The 21288-nt window shown below is 34.3% G+C and overlaps 1 protein-coding gene across 7 annotated transcripts in view; it reads left to right on the forward strand.

The window, feature by feature from the left end:
• The window catches only part of NBEA (neurobeachin), a 731576-nt gene that overhangs the window by 212924 nt on the left and 497364 nt on the right, over positions 1-21288 (forward strand). For 5 of the 7 annotated variants that reach the window (XM_055244143.2, XM_055244145.2, XM_063619313.1 and 2 more), the window contains exons 19-24: positions 7858-7939; positions 8161-8284; positions 9161-9353; positions 11085-12101; positions 13828-14045; positions 16450-16603. In XM_055244143.2, the coding sequence (XP_055100118.2) occupies positions 7858-7939; positions 8161-8284; positions 9161-9353; positions 11085-12101; positions 13828-14045; positions 16450-16603 (1788 nt within the window). The remainder of the gene's footprint in view (positions 1-7857; positions 7940-8160; positions 8285-9160; positions 9354-11084; positions 12102-13827; positions 14046-16449; positions 16604-21288) is intronic. The other 2 variants (XM_055244148.2, XM_063619314.1) reach the window with 1 other exon arrangement.

Raw genomic sequence — 21288 nt, forward strand, 5'->3', positions numbered from 1 at the left:
CATAAATCTTAAAATACTGTCTGATCTTATCTATAAAAAGTTTGCTGACCACTGCTCTACAGCAGCACAGAGAAATTTAACTCCCTTCTGTTGTTCTTTTTATTACAAGCTGTATTCTAGTCTTCTGTCAGAATTAATATCATCATTGCAAAAATTTGGAAAATGTAGAAAAGCACCAAAATAAAATTTAGCAAATACTGTGTGATTAATACTTAAGAATATATATATATATTTCTCAACTCATACACATATGCACACAGAACTTTTATTAAATGTTATCCTAAATATAGTTTTCTTGTCCAGCTTTTTGTACTTACAATTACAAATACATTTATCACAAAATATTTATCTATAGCTGGGAAGGCAAACTTTTCTGGTAAAGGGACAGATAGTAATATTTCAGGCTTTGTGGGCTATACAGTATCTGTCACAACTACTCAAATCTGTTGTAGCTCAGAAGCAGCCATAGACAGTATGAACCAGACAGGCTGTGTACCAGTAAAATTGTATTACAGAAACAGGTGGCAGGCTAGATTTGGTCCACAGGCCATAGTTTTCTGACCCCTGCTCTATAATATTACTTTTAACTACTTAATTTTTTCTCTATTTTATGTTCTCATCAGTAAATTTAAGAGTGGCTGCTCTTTAGATTAGTGAAGAAATCTACTGACTACTCTGAATTGTTTGTTTGTTTGTTTCTGAGCTTAATATTCCCACTTTGTGTCAATCATTCCACAAATCACAAGATTAGTAGACCATGCCTTTCTGAACAATGCCTTTTTGAATTATAGTAGTGTTTTAGTATTGTTTCAATATTTGGCATACAGAACTGAATAAGTACTAACATAATGGCTTTTCCCTATGCAGAGTATAATGAGGTCATTTTCTTTCTTTATTCTGATATTGTATTTCCCTTGTCATAGTAACTATTTTTTATTGGGCACTTCTTATGACAAACATGGTAAATTCTTTATGTACATTGTTTCAGATCTTATAACTACCCTATGATAATGGTATTTTTATTGCTTGTTAAAACAGACAAACTAAGACTCACAGGGTTAAATAATTTGCAGTATGTCATGCCACTAATAAATAATCATAAAATAGGTAGGTTCCATGATATATATGCATAATGCAAAAATGTCAGAATCTCTCCTCAGTTGACAGCATTAAAGTCCTCCTCTGAATCAAAACCTGCTACAATATCAGATTAGGCTTCTGAAGGCTAGTGCCTAATATTGATGAACATGTGTTTATGTTTTGATTTTTTGGACCTACTAATTGGTTTGGTCAATGATGCCTATGTAAGTTTTTAATCATTGTTTTACCTATGTGAATTTTTGAGCATCTGCTTATTTTGACCTCTTATCCATAATAGTCTGAGTAGTCAGTGAAACTTTATACTGAGTGTAGCATAATAACATAACATGTTGAATTTGAAAAACCATTGTGTAGTACTAACCTTTAAATAAGAAAATTTCAGATACATATATACACACATATATGTATTTTTATTAGTCTTCCTGAAAAGTGACTCAACACAAGTACAGCAGCATTTTTACCCACCACCTATACTCCTGTGTATTCCTAGTATCCAGATTTTGGTCTCTAGTGATATTCTACACAAAACAAAGCCAGCTAATTGCTGGTCCTGTGTCTTAGATGAGGAAAACTCAAGATAAGTTTGAATTCTCTGATACTGGATGTGGGATGAGGCAGAGCTCCTGAAATGATGAAGGAACCAACTTACAGGCCTCTGACCAATTTTAGTAATAATACTTGTTTTTAAAATAGAATAATGTTTATGGTTACTTTAAATAATTTTTTCAAGGACTTCGAGTTTATAATGAACCCATATTCTAAAAAGAAAAGCTAATGTAAGTGTACAAAATGCCAAAAGGGAGAGATGATAAATGATTGGTTATTATTGTTAATCCTACAAAATAGCAGAAAGAATCTTCAACATAAGCTTTACTACTACTGCCAAATCAAATTTTATTATCAGAATGACAGGACAGCAGATTACTGTTTCTGGATCACCAGAGTTTAAACATTACATCTTTTGCTGGGTCGCATCTAGTTGCAAAAAGATTAACTTGTGTGATGGGTATCAATTTAATTTTTGTTAACGTAGTAGAGGAAATTTAACTGAAAAAGGAAATCACTTCTAGACTTGCTGCTTAGGTTTAATTCATCTTGTTAGCATCAACAAGGTTTTGTACTCTTAGCAAGAATTAGTTGTTTGATAATCCAGAGTTTGAAACATTTTTTTAATCTTCATTTTCTTTTTTCAGTTTGGGGAAATCACCTTAATCTCAGCAATGCATCAGAATAAATATTACTACAACTCTACGAATGTGTAAAATTAAGTGCAGAAATAATAAAGAACCAACTTATGGTGTTGATAATGATAGAGTAGAGTAGAGTACCGTAGAGTACAGTAGAGTACCGTAGAGTAGAGTACAGTAGAGTAGAGTACAGTAGAGTACAGTAGAGTACAGTAGAGTAGAGTACAGTAGAGTACAGTAGAGTAGAGTAGAATAGAATAGAGTAGAATAGAATAGAATAGAATAGAATAGAATAGAATAGAATAGAATAGAATAGAATAGGAGGCCAGGCACAGTGACTCATGCATGTAATCCCAGCACTTTGGGAGGCTGAGGTGGGTGGATCACTTCAGGTCAGGAGTTTAAGACCAGCCTGGCCAACATGGTGAAACCCAGTCTCTACTAAAAATACAAAAAATTTAGCTAAGTGTGCTGCTGTGCACCTGTAATTCCAGTTACCCGGGAAGCTGAAGCAGAATAGCTTGAACCTGGGAAGCAGAGGTTGCAGTGAGCTGAGATTGTTCTACTGCACTCCAGCCTGGTCGACAAAGCAAGACTCTTGCTCTAAAAAAATAAATAAATAAATAAATTTGTTAACAAATGTTTTTTGAAGTCTTACTAGGATAAAGACTATGTTATAGTGACCTTTGAAACTTTTAAGTTTGATAAGATGCTTGTAATACAATAAACAATAAATTTGAAGTCACAGGCCAGGCGCGGTGTCTCACGCCTATAATCCCAACACTTTGGGAGGCCGAGGTGGGCGGATCACGTGAGGTTCGGAGTTCGAGACCAGCCTGACCAACATGGAGAAACCCCATCACTACTAAATATACAAAATTAGCCAGGCATGGTGGCGCATGCCTGTAATTGCAGCTACTCAGGAGGCAGAGGCAGGAGAATCACTTGAACCCGGGAGGTGGAGGTTGCAGTGAGCCGAGATTATGCCATTGCACTCCAGCCTGAGCAAGAAGAGTGAAACTCTGTCTCAAAAAAAAAAAAAATTAAGGCACAAAATCAGATTTTTAGCAGGACATGTCAGACAACATTGTATAAGTTGTGAAGATTTAAAAATCTATCTTGATTATTTTGAAAACCAAAAAAATGAATAAATTATGTCTATACTTTTCTGAGGTGAATTTATTCTGTAGGATATATACTAAAAAGTGAGTTAATTTTAATGGACCTCTTTTTGAAATTGCTCAAAGCTATTTTATATACATATTATTTAGGAATTGTAATTATAAAACTTGTGTTTTAAATTCTATTTGTATCTTTAGTTTTGCTTTGTTTCTCCATCTCTAAATTATGAGTAATTATGTTTTCCTTTTGTTAATGATTTGTAGTACTCTCTAATACACTTAAGAATTGTTTGATTTTAGAATATGTTTTCTGCAGGCAAAACCAATAGATTTTTATGTTTAATACACTTGTAAATCTGAACAGTCATATCTGTTTCATTATTTCATTGTGATGTTGTTTTTGCTTTATGGGTTCTCTTTGTATACTCTTCCCTTAATTTAGTTAAACATGTAGTGGTGACACAAGGAGCCAAGTGTAAGATCTTATAACCTAAATGAGAGCTTCGTTCCTTATAGTAATAACTAACCAATTTAAAGGAAAACATATTTTTTAAATTAACTGTTTCTATAAGGATATAACAATTTATGAATGCAATCATTTTACAAGTTAGTCAACTTTAAAACTAGCCGGGCGCGGTGGCTCACGCCTGTAATCCCAGCACTTTGGGAGGCCGAGGCGGGCGGATCACGAGATCAGGAGATTGAGACCATCCTGGCTAACATGGTGAAACCCCGTCTCTACTAAAAATACAAAATATTAGCTGGGCGCGGTGGCGGGCGCCTGTGGTCCCAGCTACTCGGGAGGCTGAGGCAGGAGAATGGCGTGAACCCAGGAGGCAGAGCTTGCAGTGAGCCGAGATAGTGCCACTGCAGTCTGGCCTGGGTGAAAGAGCGAGGCTCTATCTCAAAAAAAAAAAAACAAAAAAACAAAAAAAAACTAAGTACTTAATAATCAAAGTTTTTCTCAAAATTATAGAATCTCAGAGGTGGACAGTATGTTAGATACCATCTTATTCAAACTTTCTATTCACAGAAAAAAAAAAGTCACAAAGTTAGGTAGCTTGTCCAAACCTGTAAAGATTCTCTGACCCAAATACAGTGGCAGTTAGATGCAACAGCAGGGTTAATAGTTTGCCTTTGCCTTTTTTTTACCATCCCATCTCAAAAAGTTGAGCCTACTAATACTACGAAATTTATGCATGATGAAGCTGGGGAGCAGGTGCGTCAGAAAGATAGCTTCAGTAGCCCCTGCTTCAGCCTAAAGTTATGTAACACATGAATTGCAAAATAATTCCATTTATGAAATGAAATTTCAATGTGTAATGCTGGGCTCAGGTGTATCTCTATAAATAGCATATAAAGTTACCTCCATGCTTATGATTCATTATTGTTTCCCTCCCTGTCGATTACCTGTATTATAGCCACTGGGGACATGTGGCTGTTGAACACTTAAAATGTGGCTGGTATGAATTGAGATGTGCTCTAAGTGTTAAATACACATTGGTTTTCATGTCCATATCCAGCTCTGAACCTCTGTACAATTTTGTTTTAGTGAGAGCTTGGGGTTACTATGCATATCCCTTACCAATCCAGTCAAACCTTTGGGGCCCATCTTGAGCCCTGCTCTTTCATTAAAATGGTTGGGTCTACATTCATCTCTTTTTATTTATATCTCATTATTCCCTTTCTCCCTTTTTAAACTTACATAGGTTCTTTTTTTTTTTTTTTTGAGACGGAGTCTCACTCTGTCGCCCAGGCTGGAGTGCAGTGGCGCGATCTCGGCTCACTGCAAGCTCCGCCTCCCGAGTTCGCGCCATTCTCCTGCCTCAGCCTCCCGAGTAGCTGGGACTACAGGCGCCCGCCACCACGCCCGGCTAATTTTTTGTATTTTTTAGTAGAGACAGGGTTTCACCGTGTTAGCCAGGATGGTCTCGATCTCCTGACCTTGTGATCCGCCCACCTCGGCCTCCCAAAGTGCTGGGATTACAGGCGTGAGCCACTGCGCCCGGCCACATAGGTTCTTAATGATAGTCTATCATGTTTTGTTACTTAATTGGGGCATGCATTTATGCCTGCCTCCAGAACAGTAATTAAATAAATTGCTACTAGAAATGAAGTTGCACCTAGCAATGTATTTTCAGTCTCCAAACATTTAGCAGAGGGAGGGCACATAACCAGTTATTAATAAATACATGTTGAATTGAGTTTCTGAATATATATTTGTCATTTTAAAAACCTTTATATTTGAGTATGTTATAGTTTTCAAAGCACTTTCACATATGGAGCTTTATTTAATCTTCCTAGCAGTTTTATTAGATAGGCAAGGCAGTTATTGTTTTCATTGTTAGATGATAAAGTAGGGACTTTAAAAGACAATATAAAAACTGGTGACACTTTTGTTTCCTGTGCAATGTGATTTCCTCTCTTTTGGTTGAAAACACTTTAACTATCATGGGAGAGTAGGTCCTGGTTTCCTTTAAGCTCATCTGAAGTTATTTTGAATCCTTTATTTATAACCACAATTTTCTTGAATCTCATCCACTGGGCTATAGGTACACACCAGGGTCTTTGGGGTAAGTTGTTTTGAAAACTCCTTATACGTATATACCAAGCAATAAGTGATTGTTCTTTAGTATATGGTTTTCAAAGAAATTTTATCTCATGTCAGCTCCATTTGATTAGGAGTGCATGTTTGGGGTCCTTTGTTTAGAAAGTTGTGAAGCTCTGTTTAGTTTTAACAAAGAAGTGTTTAGTTTCATCAGAGGTATGAGAATGAGGGGAACGGGGGAAATTAAATGCTATATTTAATAAAGTAGGTCAGCTTTTATTTCAGGTCAATATCTTTTTAATGAACATTCCTAATATACTTATGTAAAAGTTCTGTCTTAGTCTGAGCAGAAAGGGAAGGAAAATGAAACTTGGATGTTGTGGTCCTTTTCTAATCAGAAGAGACCATCCCTCTCTCTCAATGTGCTTTTTCTATCTTCAGCTTCTACAATATAGCTATGTTCAATTGTCCTTTCAACTAACGTTGGTGGTTTTGCAGCAGTTTTTGTACTTGACTTAGGTTTAACTGTTTATTCAGAATTTGCCATGATAAAGCTAAACAGGAAATTAAATCACAGATATAAAATAATGTCTTTATTAAATATAACGTCATTGGGTTTATGTAAAAGATAAACACAAGCTCAAGCCTAAAATACAGTGAGCAGTCGTACATACATTATTGATATATAATTAGGTTAATTGTTCTTTAATTTAACCATTTACTGAGTGCTGTTGTGTGTCAGGCATTAGTGCTGATTACTAGGAATATAACAGTGAAGATTATGTTCAAAATTCAGCTCCCACATTTTAGTGGGAAAGTTAGTAAACGTTTTAGAATTTTCTCTTTCCTTTTTTTGGTCAACTGTTTTTTTGTATTTGAAAGAAATAATTTAAAAAACTCATTAGTAAATGACAACGAGCCACATTGTTAGGAAGAACTTTCCCTTGTCACACTTACTGAAGTAGGGGCCAGGTGTGGTGGCTCATGCGTTTAATCCCAGCACTTTGAGAAGCTGAAGCAGGAGGATCTCAGAAGCCCAGGAATTCAAGACAAGCCTGGGTGACAAAGTGAGACCCCATCTTTACCAAAAAATGAGAGAAATAATTAGCTGAGTGTGGTGGCATGAACCTGTAGTGCCAGCTACTTGGGAGACTTAGGCAGGAGAATCGCTTGAGTCCAGGAGTTGGAGGCTGCAATGAGCCATGGTTGTGCTGCTGCAGTCCAGCCTGGGGGTACCATAGTGAGATTCTGTCTCTAAAAAAAAAAAAAAAAAAAAGTGGTTCATAAATAATTTTATGAACACTGAAAAGGCATTTCAAACAATAAATTCATTAATTTCCTAATCTTTCCTTCTATAGATACTGGTTCTGGTTTTGTATGTATAAATAATAAATAAAACTTGGTGAATACAGAGTTAAAGAGTTTAGAAGTATGTGGAATTCATTAAAAAGTCTCTTTAGGGATGGGCACGGTGGCTTACACCTGTAACTCCAGCACTTTGGGAGGCTGAGGCGGGTGGATCATTTGAGGTCAGGAGTTCGAGACCAGCCTGATCAATATGGTGAAACCCTGTCTCTACTAAAAATACAAAAAATTAGCCAAGTGTGGTGGCACATGCCTGTAATCTCAGATATTTGGGAGACTGAGGGAAGAGAATCACTTGAACCCATGAGGTGGAGGTTGAAGTGAGCCAAGATTGCACCATTGCACTCCAACCTGGGCAACAAGAGTGAAACTCCGTCTTGAAAGAAAGAAAGAAAGAAAAAAGTCCCTTTAGAAGAGATGTTTCTTTTGGTTTGGACTGCATTGACATTTCTTTTGCAGGTTCATTGTATATCTGTATTTTGCAATTATGATTTAAATTGTTTTCTAAATGAAGTTCAAATTCTTCATCTTTCAGATCTTGACAGAACAAGTATGTACTCAGGTCGTACACAAACCACATCCAGAGCCAGATTCTACAGTGAAAATTCAGAATCCAAGTGAGCAAATGGCAGTTCTTTATTGTATTGTGGTAGGCGCATGGCAACATAGGAAACTAAATCAAAACTTTTCCTAACTGCTTAAATCATTATGGTGTTTACCTAGTTCATGACAGTTTTAACTCACCTTTTATAGTGTTAAGTATTTATTTGAAAGTCAGTAATACTTTTTGAGTTGAACATAGGATATGGTTACAAATCTTCAAGATTTTTCTTTACAGTGATTCTTAAAGTGGTGGCAACTTTGTTAAAAAACTCTACACCAAGTGCAGAGCTGATGGAAGTTCGTCGTTTATTTTTATCTGATATGATAAAACTTTTCAGTAACAGCCGTGAAAATAGAAGGTAAGCAGTTTGGATACTATAACAACACTTTATTCCATAATCAATATTTTCTCTCTTTTAGATTTTCAATTCATTTCAAATCTTTTCCATATTGCTAAATACTTTTAATCATCAGAAAAGGTATTTTATGTTTCTTTGACATAATCTGAATTCAGTATACTTCTATTTATTTTTATATTATTTTTATTTTGTTACATGGATATTATCTTTTAATTGTATATATGAATATACATATAAACAAACTCTTATTTAGAATGTAATATCCCTTTTAGTGGTACCTATGTATCACCAATAGAACTTTCAGTTGTAATTGTGTTGGATTTCCCCATTTTCGTCTGTGCTTTCCACCCCATTTTTCTTGTGGCTGATTGTTGTGCATTTTTAAGCTAGTTAGCTAGAACATGGGATAGAGTCTGAGGCCATGAACTCTGGGGTAGTCATTGCCTGAGTCTATAATTTAACAAATATTGATTGAGTGCCTGTTGTGTTCAGTGTGAGACCTTGTGCTACACAAGATAGTCTTAGTACACAGTCTCAGCACATTCCAGTGGGAAACAAAACCATAAAGCAATGATTAATGTATAATGTGTTAAGTACATTATGAGTGCTAAAGGTGGTGAGAAAGTAGAGACGCAATAAGTAAATTTGACTCTGAAAGTTAGGAAAGTGATTTTGAATGATAATTAGGGTTTTTCCTGGTAGAGAAATAAGAGAAAGTCATTTCAAGTATAGAATATATAATGTGCAGCATGACGGTACACCTTGCTTTACTGAGGTCAGATCATATTTTCACTGTTTTATTTATCTAAGTTTCAAAATAATAAATTCTAACTTAATTTGGATATTTTTAATGAGATCAAATTTTTTTCTCCCTAGATGCTTATTGCAGTGTTCAGTGTGGCAGGATTGGATGTTTTCTCTTGGCTATATCAATCCTAAAAATTCTGAGGAACAGAAGATTACTGAAATGGTCTACAACATCTTCCGGATTCTTTTGTATCATGCAATAAAATATGAATGGGGAGGCTGGAGAGTCTGGGTGGATACCCTCTCAATAGCCCATTCCAAGGTAACACGGGATTTAACATTTTAACATCATCAGAGTTATTGCGGTGGATTAAATGGCTACAAATATGCATCTGGTGCCATCTTGTGGGCATCTTAGATTTTGACAGATTCCTGTATCTCGGTTTTGTATTTTTCCCTCACTGTCAATAGACTGTTAGAACTTGAAAGTGGCTTATAGATGAATTAATTCAAACCCCACATTTATAAATTAGGAGTTTTATACCCAAAGCTGACCTACGTCTGTTTTATAGCAAATCTGGGAACTTTAATCTGAGCCACTTGCTCTTTCAACTGGTTCTTGGAAAAATATTTCATGAAATAGTCTCTGAAATATACTTTTTAAGAAGTCAGATTTTTTCATTTCCAAGTGAATCATAAATACAGTGTTTAAGTTTAGTGGTATTTTAATTGCATTATCTTTTCTTTATTTTTAATCTTAAAAATCTGTATGTCTATTTTAAGTATTATTTGATCTTTGGTAAAATGAAATAGTGAATTAAAGTGTACAAGTATATACACATTAGATTCTGGAAATTCAGAGTTATGGGTTTCTCATCATGAAGTGTTATAGAAGAAGCATGGGTGTCAGAAGTATGGCTTTTAATTTAGTCTGTGCCGTAATTGAGTTTTGTGATTTTAGGAGACTCATTAAGTCTTCTTGAACACGAGTTAGAAAAAAATGTTTAAAAGGATAGATAGTAAATATTATAGGCTGTGTGGGCTATATAGCCTCTGATGCAGCTACTCAACTCTGCCGTTCAGTGTGAAAGACAATAATAATATAAATGAATGATCATGGCTTTGTTTGAATAAACCTTTATTCACCCAAAGAGATGGTAAGCAGTTTTGTCCCATGGGCCTTATGTTACCAACCCCCACTTTTGAGACTTGCTTTCTTCTTCTGTAAAATTAAGGGGATTTTCGTACTATGAGATATTCTTTAAAGGATGGTCCCCTCAATCTAAAATTCTGTTAATTTATTTAAATATACATTAATAGCACCCATGTCTGTAAGAGAAAGACTATGAACTTTAAAAAATATTAGAAAAGCTTTTGTTTCTATTATAAATTTACATTTTGTGAAGTATTGACACCTCAGATTTATCATTGCTTTAACAAATTTGAAAATAGCAAAGAAAAAGACATTGCAGGTCTTTGTGCAAAAAAAAGTATTCTGATTATTAATAAAGAAGCCTAAGTAAAGTAACAAATTCAAAGCAGCTTATATAAGGATAAAACTGTGATGTTTTAATAGCTTATAAATTTATATATTTAATGATATGTGTGAATTTTTTAACATCAGTTGTTGGGAAAGGTGCACATATGAGCAATAGATGGTGAAAACTGACATAGTAATAGTACTTTGGATATTGTATATTATTAACTGCTTATTCTCTGTTTAAGCTTCCATAAATGTGTGGAAGTTAACTGGCATATTAGGTTTGGGTAACATTGAAATACTTAGCCTAAAAGAAAATAGCTTTTAATATTGCTGAGTTATCTGTGTGATTTTGGTAATCCTTATAATAAATCATATATAGCTGTATTTGTTGATTATTTCCAGTTCCTTAATGAAACTAAGCACTTACTTTAGGACTAACAAGTGCCAGCTTTGAAGTCTTAAACTTTCTGGCATTATTTTTTTCTATTTCCACAATTTAATTTGTATTATTTAGTTTTTTCTTTTTGATATGTACAAAATGCCTTAATGTTTTCTTTACTTATTTCTAAGGTCACTTATGAAGCTCATAAGGAATACCTAGCCAAAATGTATGAGGAATATCAAAGACAAGAGGAGGAAAACATTAAAAAGGGAAAGAAAGGGAATGTGAGCACCATCTCTGGTCTTTCATCACAGACAACAGGAGCAAAAGGTGGAATGGAAATTCGAGAGATAGAAGATCTTTCACAAAGCCAGAGCCCAGAAAGTGAGACCGATTACCCTGTCAGCACAGATACTCGAGACTTACTCATGTCAACAAAAGTGTCAGATGATATTCTTGGAAATTCAGATAGACCAGGAAGTGGTGTACATGTGGAAGTACATGATCTTTTAGTAGATATAAAAGCAGAGAAAGTGGAAGCAACAGAAGTAAAGCTTGATGATATGGATTTATCACCGGAGACTTTAGTAGGTGGAGAGAATGGTGCCCTTGTGGAGGTTGAATCTCTGTTGGATAATGTATATAGTGCTGCTGTTGAGAAACTCCAGAACAATGTACATGGAAGTGTTGGTATCATTAAAAAAAATGAAGAAAAGGATAATGGTCCATTGATAACATTAGCAGATGAGAAAGAAGACCTTCCCAATAGTAGTACATCATTTCTCTTTGATAAAATACCCAAACAGGAGGAAAAACTACTTCCTGAACTTTCCAGCAATCACATTATTCCAAATATTCAGGACACACAAGTACATCTTGGTGTTAGTGATGATCTTGGATTGCTTGCTCACATGACCGGTAGTGTAGACTTAACTTGTACATCCAGTATAATAGAAGAAAAAGAGTTCAAAATCCATACAACTTCAGATGGAATGAGCAGTATTTCTGAAAGAGACTTAGCGTCATCAACTAAGGGGCTGGAGTATGCTGAAATGACTGCTACAACTCTGGAAACTGAGTCTTCTAGTAGCAAAATTGTACCAAATATTGATGCAGGAAGTATAATTTCAGATACTGAAAGGTCTGACGATGGCAAAGAATCAGGAAAAGAAATCCGAAAAATCCAAACAACTACTACGACACAAGTAAGCTACCTTATATGAGTTCTAGAAATAAATAAAAATGCATCGAATAGATAGAGTTGTTAGCACCAAAGCGGAGTAATTTCTTATCAGTTACTTCATGTTTATATTGAATTATAGTATAATAGTAATTTATGGAACTAAATAGTGTGGTATAATTTCATGTATATAAGAAATTAAAAATATCTCAATTATATTTCCAACTCTGCCACATTCTTCTGTGTAACTTTGCTCAACCTCTCTGGGCCTAAGTTTCCTTATTGAGTAAAAGAGGTTGTACTAAAGGATGACCTTTAAGGTCTCTGCCAGTTCTAACATTTTATAACTCTGTGACTACATTTACACATTTTGTACTCAAGATCTTCATTCTGGATACTTGATTAATTTTAACCTTTTAAGCTTCAGGCCCAACCCTGTTCTGTGGATTATAGAAAAGAGGACTTGGAGCCCAGATTGAACTGATAAATGAAGGGGAAGGGAAAAGGGAACTGTTATTTATCCAGTGCCTACTATGTTCCGGGCACTGTGCTATATGTTTTCAGATTTAATCCTCACAACAACCCTGTGAGGTAGGTAATATGGCTGAGAAAAGTTAGAATTATTAGCAGTGAGAATTTTCTGTTCAACCACATGAATAGAAATTTGTTATAAGACAATTAAAGACTCTTAGGTCTGGTTGTTAGGAAGTGTTAGTCCTTCAGTTTTGACCTCACTGGAATAAAGCTAAAAACAGATGATGTTTTCTGATACGGATTTTAATTTTTGAGCTCTGAGTTATGACTATTTCTTTATTTTCTAGGATAAATAATACCTTATGGTTAAGAGTTTAAGAAATAAGAACACATTTAACGTTAATGACTTGGGTTTTGTTATCCTCTGGGTGCCCCACTTGCCTTTTAATGTCATTGAAGATACATTGAATGTGTTTCCATTAGGTTTATACTATGAAGAGTAAACCATGCCTGTCTTGTGTCTTTGTACTCCAGTAAGAATCCTTCATAATATATCATGTGTGTGGGGAAAACATTTTTATTTTTTCTCTAACTGCCAATTTCCATTTTTGTGGCAGTTGCATTGTAGTGATAATTGGCAGGAGATGAGAATATTGAATTAGATACAGATGTAAAATAAAGGAAAACATCATGCATTGTTTATTGAACAATAAGCTTCCCTGTTGAACACTAGGCTTGCCTGTTTTTCATTTGGAGTTTATAGACATTTTTCTGGTTTGTTTTCTAACTTATCAAATGCATTTGCGTTTTTGAATTGAAGTACTGTAAGTGAAACAGACTTTAAAGTTAACTTGAAACTGTTCAAGTAATATTTTTTCTAATCTTGTGCTTTAGTTACAATTAGTTGATGACGTATATCCAGTATACTTCACTTTGTATATGCTCACTTCATTAAGGAAGTAATGTGGTCTAATTTAAAGACTCTTAATGGGGTAAAGGGGTCTGGTTTTCAGTGTGAACTTCGGTGTTAACTTAAGGTATTTGATTATCTTGCCTAGTTTCTGCAATAGTAAAATAAAAGCAATAATGGAGACTTCAGCCCAAAAAGTTTCCTGTGCAAGGAATTACCAGGTGAATAATATATGTGAAATATATTAAACTACTAAAGTCATATGCTAAAGCATTAAAGCATTATTCACTTTACTATACTCACAGTTTCATTTTAAAATGAGGCATTTCTTTTGTATTCCACAAAAGTTTACCTTTTCCTTCTTTAGGCTGTGCAGGGTCGGTCTATCACCCAACAAGACCGAGATCTCCGAGTTGATTTAGGATTTCGAGGAATGCCAATGACTGAGGAACAGCGGCGCCAGTTTAGCCCAGGTCCACGGACTACAATGTTTCGTATTCCTGAGTTTAAATGGTCTCCAATGCACCAGCGGCTTCTCACTGATTTGCTATTTGCATTAGAAACTGATGTACATGTTTGGAGGAGGTAGAAATATTTCTTTTTTATAAATTAAAAGCAAATATTTAAAATCTGCCATTGCCTATTCTATTTGGTTTTGACAAAACCAAAAATCTGCCTTGATTAAAGGAATTTCCACATTTTTCTTGTATCCTGTTTAAATTAATACCATGTACTAAATTTATTAGTGATAATATTATATATTGTTTAAAGTTTAAAATCACCCTGTGACATGTGTATTCAGAGCCTGTAGTGTTTAAGCAGTTAGTGGATATCGGTTCAAAGATGATAACTTAGACAACAAATCTACATAAATTAAACCATTGCCTTTCTAAATTTTCAATTTAATTTTTTGATAGTAAATGTGAAACATTAATTATGAGAGCACATCATTTACATAGGCATGAATACAATTAGGAAGTTGATGGATATAAGTAACAAGGGCAACTTAAATGATCTAGCGCAACATTCTTAGGAAGGTTGGCTTCCAGGCTTCTCCTCATTTTCCTTTTAGGATTCAAGGTGGCTGCTTCAGCTCCCAACATCAATTCATCACAAGAAACCTGCCCAAATTAAAAGGCAGAGATGACTCTTCTTCCTTCCTCTTCTTCCTATTTTTCCTCTGCCTCCTCTTCTTCTCTCTCTTCTTTCACTTTCTCTTTTTCTTCTCCTCTTTTCTTCTTTTTTTTTTTTAAAGAAGCCCGTCAAGAAATTTCCCCCTTATGTCTCATGAGCCAGCAGGATCACATCCTCTTTCAAAATCAATCATCAGAAAAAGAAAATGGGATTATAATGACTGGCTTTTAGGGACTAATACTGGTTAATTAACTAGTAACTAGGGTTAGGCTAGTCTTTCCTATACCCAATTAAGCTCAATAATAAAACAAAATATAAAATGTGTGTTAGCAGGGAAAAAGTTATGACTGTTGTGAAAGAAGTCAATAAAGTCTGCCATAGAAAGATTTTACTTTTGATTTTATTTGATCAATTTGTTCTTAGACTACTCGTATATTTTCATTGCTAATTGTTATATGATAAATTACCTAGAGCTGGTAACTAAGGAAACCTAAGTACCATGAAATACATTGCTATTAACATGAAGACCAATGTATGGAAATAAATTACGTAATTTAATAATTATAATATCAGTAGCCTCCAAGTGAGTGATACTCAGCTTTTTTTCCATCCACCTACTCTGTGTTTTTGTTTTCTTTAATGGGCTCTCATGAAATTACCCAAGTAGAATTTAATGTAATTTAAATTTTTTAAAGGTAGCACTTTATTTTTAGGACAGGGAGAAACATTTTGAAATTTAAGATACACAGTGATAGATAATAATTCACAACTTTAAAAGGGTGAGAATTATTGACTTAATTTTGACCATGGAGTAATTTCTTTTTTTTAATCTTATTTTTTTCCCATTAAAAAACAGTTCAGGCCAGGTGTGGTGGCTCACGCCTATAATCCCAGCACTTTGGGAGGCCAAGGCAGGAGGATAGCTGAAGCTCAGGAGTTCGAGAGGAGGGCAAGACCCTGTTTTTACAAACATTGGCTAGGCGTGGTGGTGTCCATCTATAGTCCCAGCTACTCGGGAATCTCCTGGGCCCAGGGAGGTTGAGGCTGCACTGAGCCATTATCCCACCACTACACTCTAGCCTGGGTGACAGCAGAGATCCTTTCTCAAAAAGAAACAAAAAAAATTATATTCTTGACTGACACCAAACGAAAGCAGGGTGTTTTTTTGACATCTACATTGTATGTTTTATATGAGAACACTGTACTACCAACTTACTTTGAGATTTTTTTCCTTTTCTTATTAAGTAAGTTCTTGGATTTGTGCTGATTTATTTATACCCCTCTATCATGTCACTTCTTTAGCAGTATACATTTTCAATGTGACTAGTCAAAGGTGGGGCTGAAGTCATTGGGGATGTGACAAATTGAAACTGCCTACAAAATAGAACTTTCAGTTAAATTTTTAGGTTTTCAGTTTCAAATTTTATTTATGGTTATGAAAATTTTGAATTGGTTGTATTTTGAGTTTCCATATTATTTTTAACATTAGACTTACTTTTTATATTTAAAAGGTTTTGCCTTTCAACAAAAAACAATCAGATTTGGCAAAATAAATATTTTTAGCCAAATTTGTTGATTCAGTCATATGTCTTAGAATCTAGTACTGTATTTTTCAAGCAAAATAATAATATAATGAGTTAATATACTTGGACACAACAAAATCCTGTGGAGATGAATGCTTAGTTTTTGGTAATATGATATCTCAATTATAAATTGCTTTATTTTATAATAATTTAATTTTAAATATGGCTAGCTCCTATAATTCTGTAATTTTTCACTTGTTATTCTAAGTAAATTGTCTAAGCTTTTCATTTAAGTAAGCCAAGACCTACTCATTTCTTTTTTTGTATTTTAGCCATTCCACAAAGTCTGTAATGGATTTTGTCAATAGCAATGAAAATATTATTTTTGTACATAACACAATTCACCTCATTTCCCAAATGGTAGACAACATCATCATTGCTTGTGGAGGAATCTTGCCTTTGCTCTCTGCTGCTACATCACCAACTGTAAGTACTTTGCCTCCATCTAGTGGTTATATTTTATAATTACATGACTTGAGCATTTCAGTGGTGTTCTAGGCTGTAAACAGATTTTAACCAGACCTGTACTTTTTAGGGAACTTTTTAACCATTTAAATTTCTATTTCCACCACTTTTGTTTATCAGTGTTGGGTTCCAGCTGTGTGTGCTTATGAAAATATTTCTCTGGTAATTCTGATGAATACTTCATCAGAAGAGTATTGCATTCTTCATCAAAGTTATTGTATATCTCTTCAAATCTATAGTACAATAAACTCTTAAAATCCTTGTTGTTTAACATTTTCATTTATTTACTGATTCAACATTTATTTTACAAAATCTAGCCTTGATTTGTTTCTATATAAAACATTGAAATGTGTTAATATAATACATTTTAAAGGCATTTAATGTTAATTGTGTATGTCATTTAAAATATAATAGGTCAATGTTAACTTCATATTTTAGTTGTCATTAAAAACAAAATCTTTGATTCATACCAAGGCAGACTCCATAGCTACTTGCTCAGATGAGAAAGAATATAGAATTTTGCTTCCCATATTACCCATGTTCTTGTTGCCGTATTAGAAACTCATCCTTAAGCTCAGAAAGCATACCTTTGCCAGAGGGAAATATTTCATTTTACTAAGATGTCTATTAGTTGGTGAGACACTGTTTCCAAGTTGATCTCTAAGTTTATTTCATCATTAACAAGCTTTTTCTACATGACTCTTTTTCTTACTGTTCTTTTCTAATGCCACCACCATCACCAGAGCAGCCTTGAAACTTCAGCATTAGCAGCCACAGGCTATATCCTCACACACTTTCCCCAGGCCCTACTCTTCTGTTTTATTCATGAATTTGCTCAAGAAGTCCACAAAGGGAAGCACTCCAATTCAGAAGGAGGAATGCAACAGAGCAAGTCACCAGTAGGGCCTTAATCAAATTAGCAGCTGAACCAAGGAAAGGGAGCTAAGAAGAACAGTATAAATGGTTGATGGTGTGTGAAGAGTGCAAGTGTGCATACAGCACTCCTTTTCTTTAATCGCTCTTTTCCTCCGGTGATTTATACCAAATTCTGGTACATTTTGAGAGGTGTGTATGTTTTTTAAAATGCTTTCTAATAGTGAGACATAGAGGGCATTTTTTTTCTTCTCTCTTTTCTTTTTTTTTTTTTTTTGACAGAGTATCATTCTGTGACCCAGGCTGGAGTAAAGTAGGGCAATCTCAGCTCACTGCAACCTCCGCCTCCTGGGTTCAAGCAATTCTTCTTCCTCAGCCTCCCAAGTAGCTGGGATTACAGGTGTGCACCACCACACCCAGCTAATTTTTGTATTTTTGGTAGATATGGGGTTTCACTATGTTGGCCAGGCTGGTTTCAAACTCCTGACCTCAAATGATCTGCCTGTCTCAACCTCCCAAAGTGCAGGGATTACAGGCATGAGCCACCGCTCCTGGCCAACGTGTTTTTTGTTTTATATATTGAAGACTGAATAAATCAGTATTTTCTTTGTGACATTTCTCTTGATCATATAAATTACATTTTGTGTTTTATAAATTATCATTTGTTATGAAGAAATTTTTAAAAGGTTGTATTGAAATTCACTTTGAAATGTAATATTGAATGTTTTTAAATTTTGCATGGAACATAAAATGCTGCTTATGTAAAAAAAACAGTTTAGCAATAAGTTGTTTAAATTTGTGTAGGTTTAAAATATTCACATTACTAAATAGTGTTCCAAATTTTAAAGGCAAAAGATCTTTAACTATTAAGATAGAATATTAAAATAATGAAGTAAACTATAACATACATACTATTGCACCAGTCAAATTTGCTTATTTATTTGATGATGATTGTACGGTAAAGATAGTGACGCTTTGAGATTGGCTTCCAAAATGATTACGATTCAGTTTTGAGCACTGTAGTTTGGAATTTAAAATTATTTATTACCTAGACTATCTCAACAGACTTGGGAATTCATTCCATTATAGAAACCTTTGTTTATTTTCTCAATTTCTATATTGCTGTTATTTTGGCCCATTAACTGTTTGGACCTATGCCTGGTTGTACAACATACCTGATTTTATGATTTTTGAATGAATTGCTTCCTTAAGAGAAATAGCTGAACCTTTCTCCCATTTTGTATCTGGTAGAACTATGATTGGTATTGACTGCTGAATGTTGTTTTTCTATTATGAATGTTTTTGTATTACTGGGTTGTATAATATTCTTGCTAGAAGTTGTAACGTAGCAGACGGAGAAAGTTGGGAAAGAGGAGGTTGAATAACGAGGGAAATTAAACCTGAATATTTGGGCTTTTTTTTTTTTTTTTTTTTTTTTTTTGAGACGGAGTCTCGCTCTGTCGCCCAGGCTGGAGTGCAGTGGCGCGATCTCGGCTCACTGCAAGCTCCGCCTCCCGGGTTCCCGCCATTCTCCTGCCTCAGCCTCTCCGAGTAGCTGGGACTACAGGCGCCCGCCACCACGCCCAGCTAATTTTTTTTTTTTGTATTTTTAGTAGAGACGGGGTTTCACCGTGGTCTCGATCTCCTGACCTCGTGATCCGCCCGCCTCGGCCTCCCAAAGTGCTGGGATTACAAGCGTGAGCCACCGCGCCCGGCCCTGGGCTTTTTATATTTAAATTTAAAGTGTAAAAAGCCAAAAGAGAATTTTGGAAGGGAAAAGCGAAAAAAGGAGACATTGGCAACGTGAAGGTTACTGAAAGGAAACATTGTCTTGTAGGTGCTTTTAGAATTTTAATCCTAGATATATGAAGAGAGATGGAAACATTTGAAACTAAGGTTTGAGTGAGCTGGTAATTTTGTGTATATATATAGTTTTTCAGAATATTCTTACTATATGCATATTATGAAGAAATAGGAATAATAATGGTTTATGGCAGTAGTTTGCAAACTTTTGTGTATGGGGCCAGATGGGAAATATTTTAGGTTTCATTGGCAGTATTGTTATCTGTCATAGCTAGTCAACTCTGCTGTGATAGTACAAAAGCAGCAATAGACAATACATAAACAAACATTTTTTGTCTGCCATTTCTGTGAGATTGACATAGAAGTGGTCTCTTTTCTGCCCTGGAAATTTAGATGAGTACAGTAATTTATACTAGAGATAACGTTTTTGTATTGCTGTTGTAGTATCATCATCATGGAAGAAAATTTTTGAACTGTTTAATCTTAGTTGGAAGGAACATATCTTAATGGAAACTTAAGAAAAAAAGAGTATATATATATATATATATATATATATATAGTTTATAATGATAGTTTCAGCACCTTGAACTTAGTACTCTTGAAGAAGCAGCACTTTATGGGAGTTTCAGTTTTGCCTAGATTGCTTAAATTCATATGTAGCATAGAAAATAAATTACAAAAAATAGTTTCAGATCTCCGAGTTAGACCAATAGTTTTAACTGTAGTACTCAGGGGAAAAAAATAGACCTCTTAGTATGTAATTTGGCCAATCTTTGCTTTGGGAAAGCAGCATTATTTTTGTTGCTGATTTTGTTAGTTGATGTTTCTGTGACTAGCTAATAGAATCCTCTCATTTATTCTCTAATATATTGTTTAACTTGGTCATAAATGAAAGTGAAAAATTGGAGAAGAAAAAGAAAAGCAAAGAACATGGATCAACCACAAATTGCACACTTTGTGATTTTCAGTTGACCACTTTAGTCAGCCATCCAGAACACTGAATATTATGGAGCTTAATTCAGGGCTTAATTTTCTCTGTCCCAGAAAAGTAGTAGAGACTGACATTTCTAGCTCTCCTAATAGTTGCATAATTATAAGAGAGAAGAGCTGCTTTTTCTATTCTGTCCAAAAATAACAGTCTTAATTTTAGTTTATTTTTATTATCAGAATATATCATAAATAGATTTGGAAAAATTACGAATAATGTTGTTGGTTTTGCTGTTCTTTTGTTTATCTCATAGGACTGATCATACTTTACTATTCTCAGGATGCTTTTATATGTTTTCCTATACAATGTACCATGAAAATAGCAGATTGTAAGATTTATACTCACATGTACTTGTCAAAATTAGAAAGAATAGTTGATTTTTATTGTGAAACCTAATTCTATCTGATATTTGAATATAATGAATATAATTATTAATGTAATAAGAATCTTAAACTTAGTATAATACCTATTTAATTACCTTTATTCATATTCAGGCCTCATTTAATATATCAAGTTATTTTCTAGCATGGAAAAGTGTTTTATAAGTTATAATCTCTCAAATATTTTATTATTTTATTAACTTCTGGGAATTTTCAACTATAGGAAGGGTTCTGTATATTTGAGAATACAAATTACATTATTTCCTTATAGAAAATTCTAGAGGTTGGTATGAATAGTTCATTTCCCTGAGATATTTCTGCCTAAACCAGAATTGAGGTAGGGATTTTGCAGAGGCATTACATTAGCTTATTTATTAAAATGTTCCATTAATTATAGGAAAAGATACTTGCTTTGTAAAATAGAGTATGCATTATTTCTAATATATGAACTATACTTACATATATTATTTGGGCAGAGTTACTACAATAAAAAATAAATTGAAGTCTAAATATTTGATATTTAACCTTGATCATGTATAATTTATAAAGTGAAAATCTGAGAATTTTGCTTTTAATAAAATAATCAAATATAATTTTTAAAT

Source organism: Symphalangus syndactylus, chromosome 15 (assembly GCF_028878055.3).
Source record: "Symphalangus syndactylus isolate Jambi chromosome 15, NHGRI_mSymSyn1-v2.1_pri, whole genome shotgun sequence".
NCBI lineage: Eukaryota > Metazoa > Chordata > Mammalia > Primates > Hylobatidae > Symphalangus > Symphalangus syndactylus.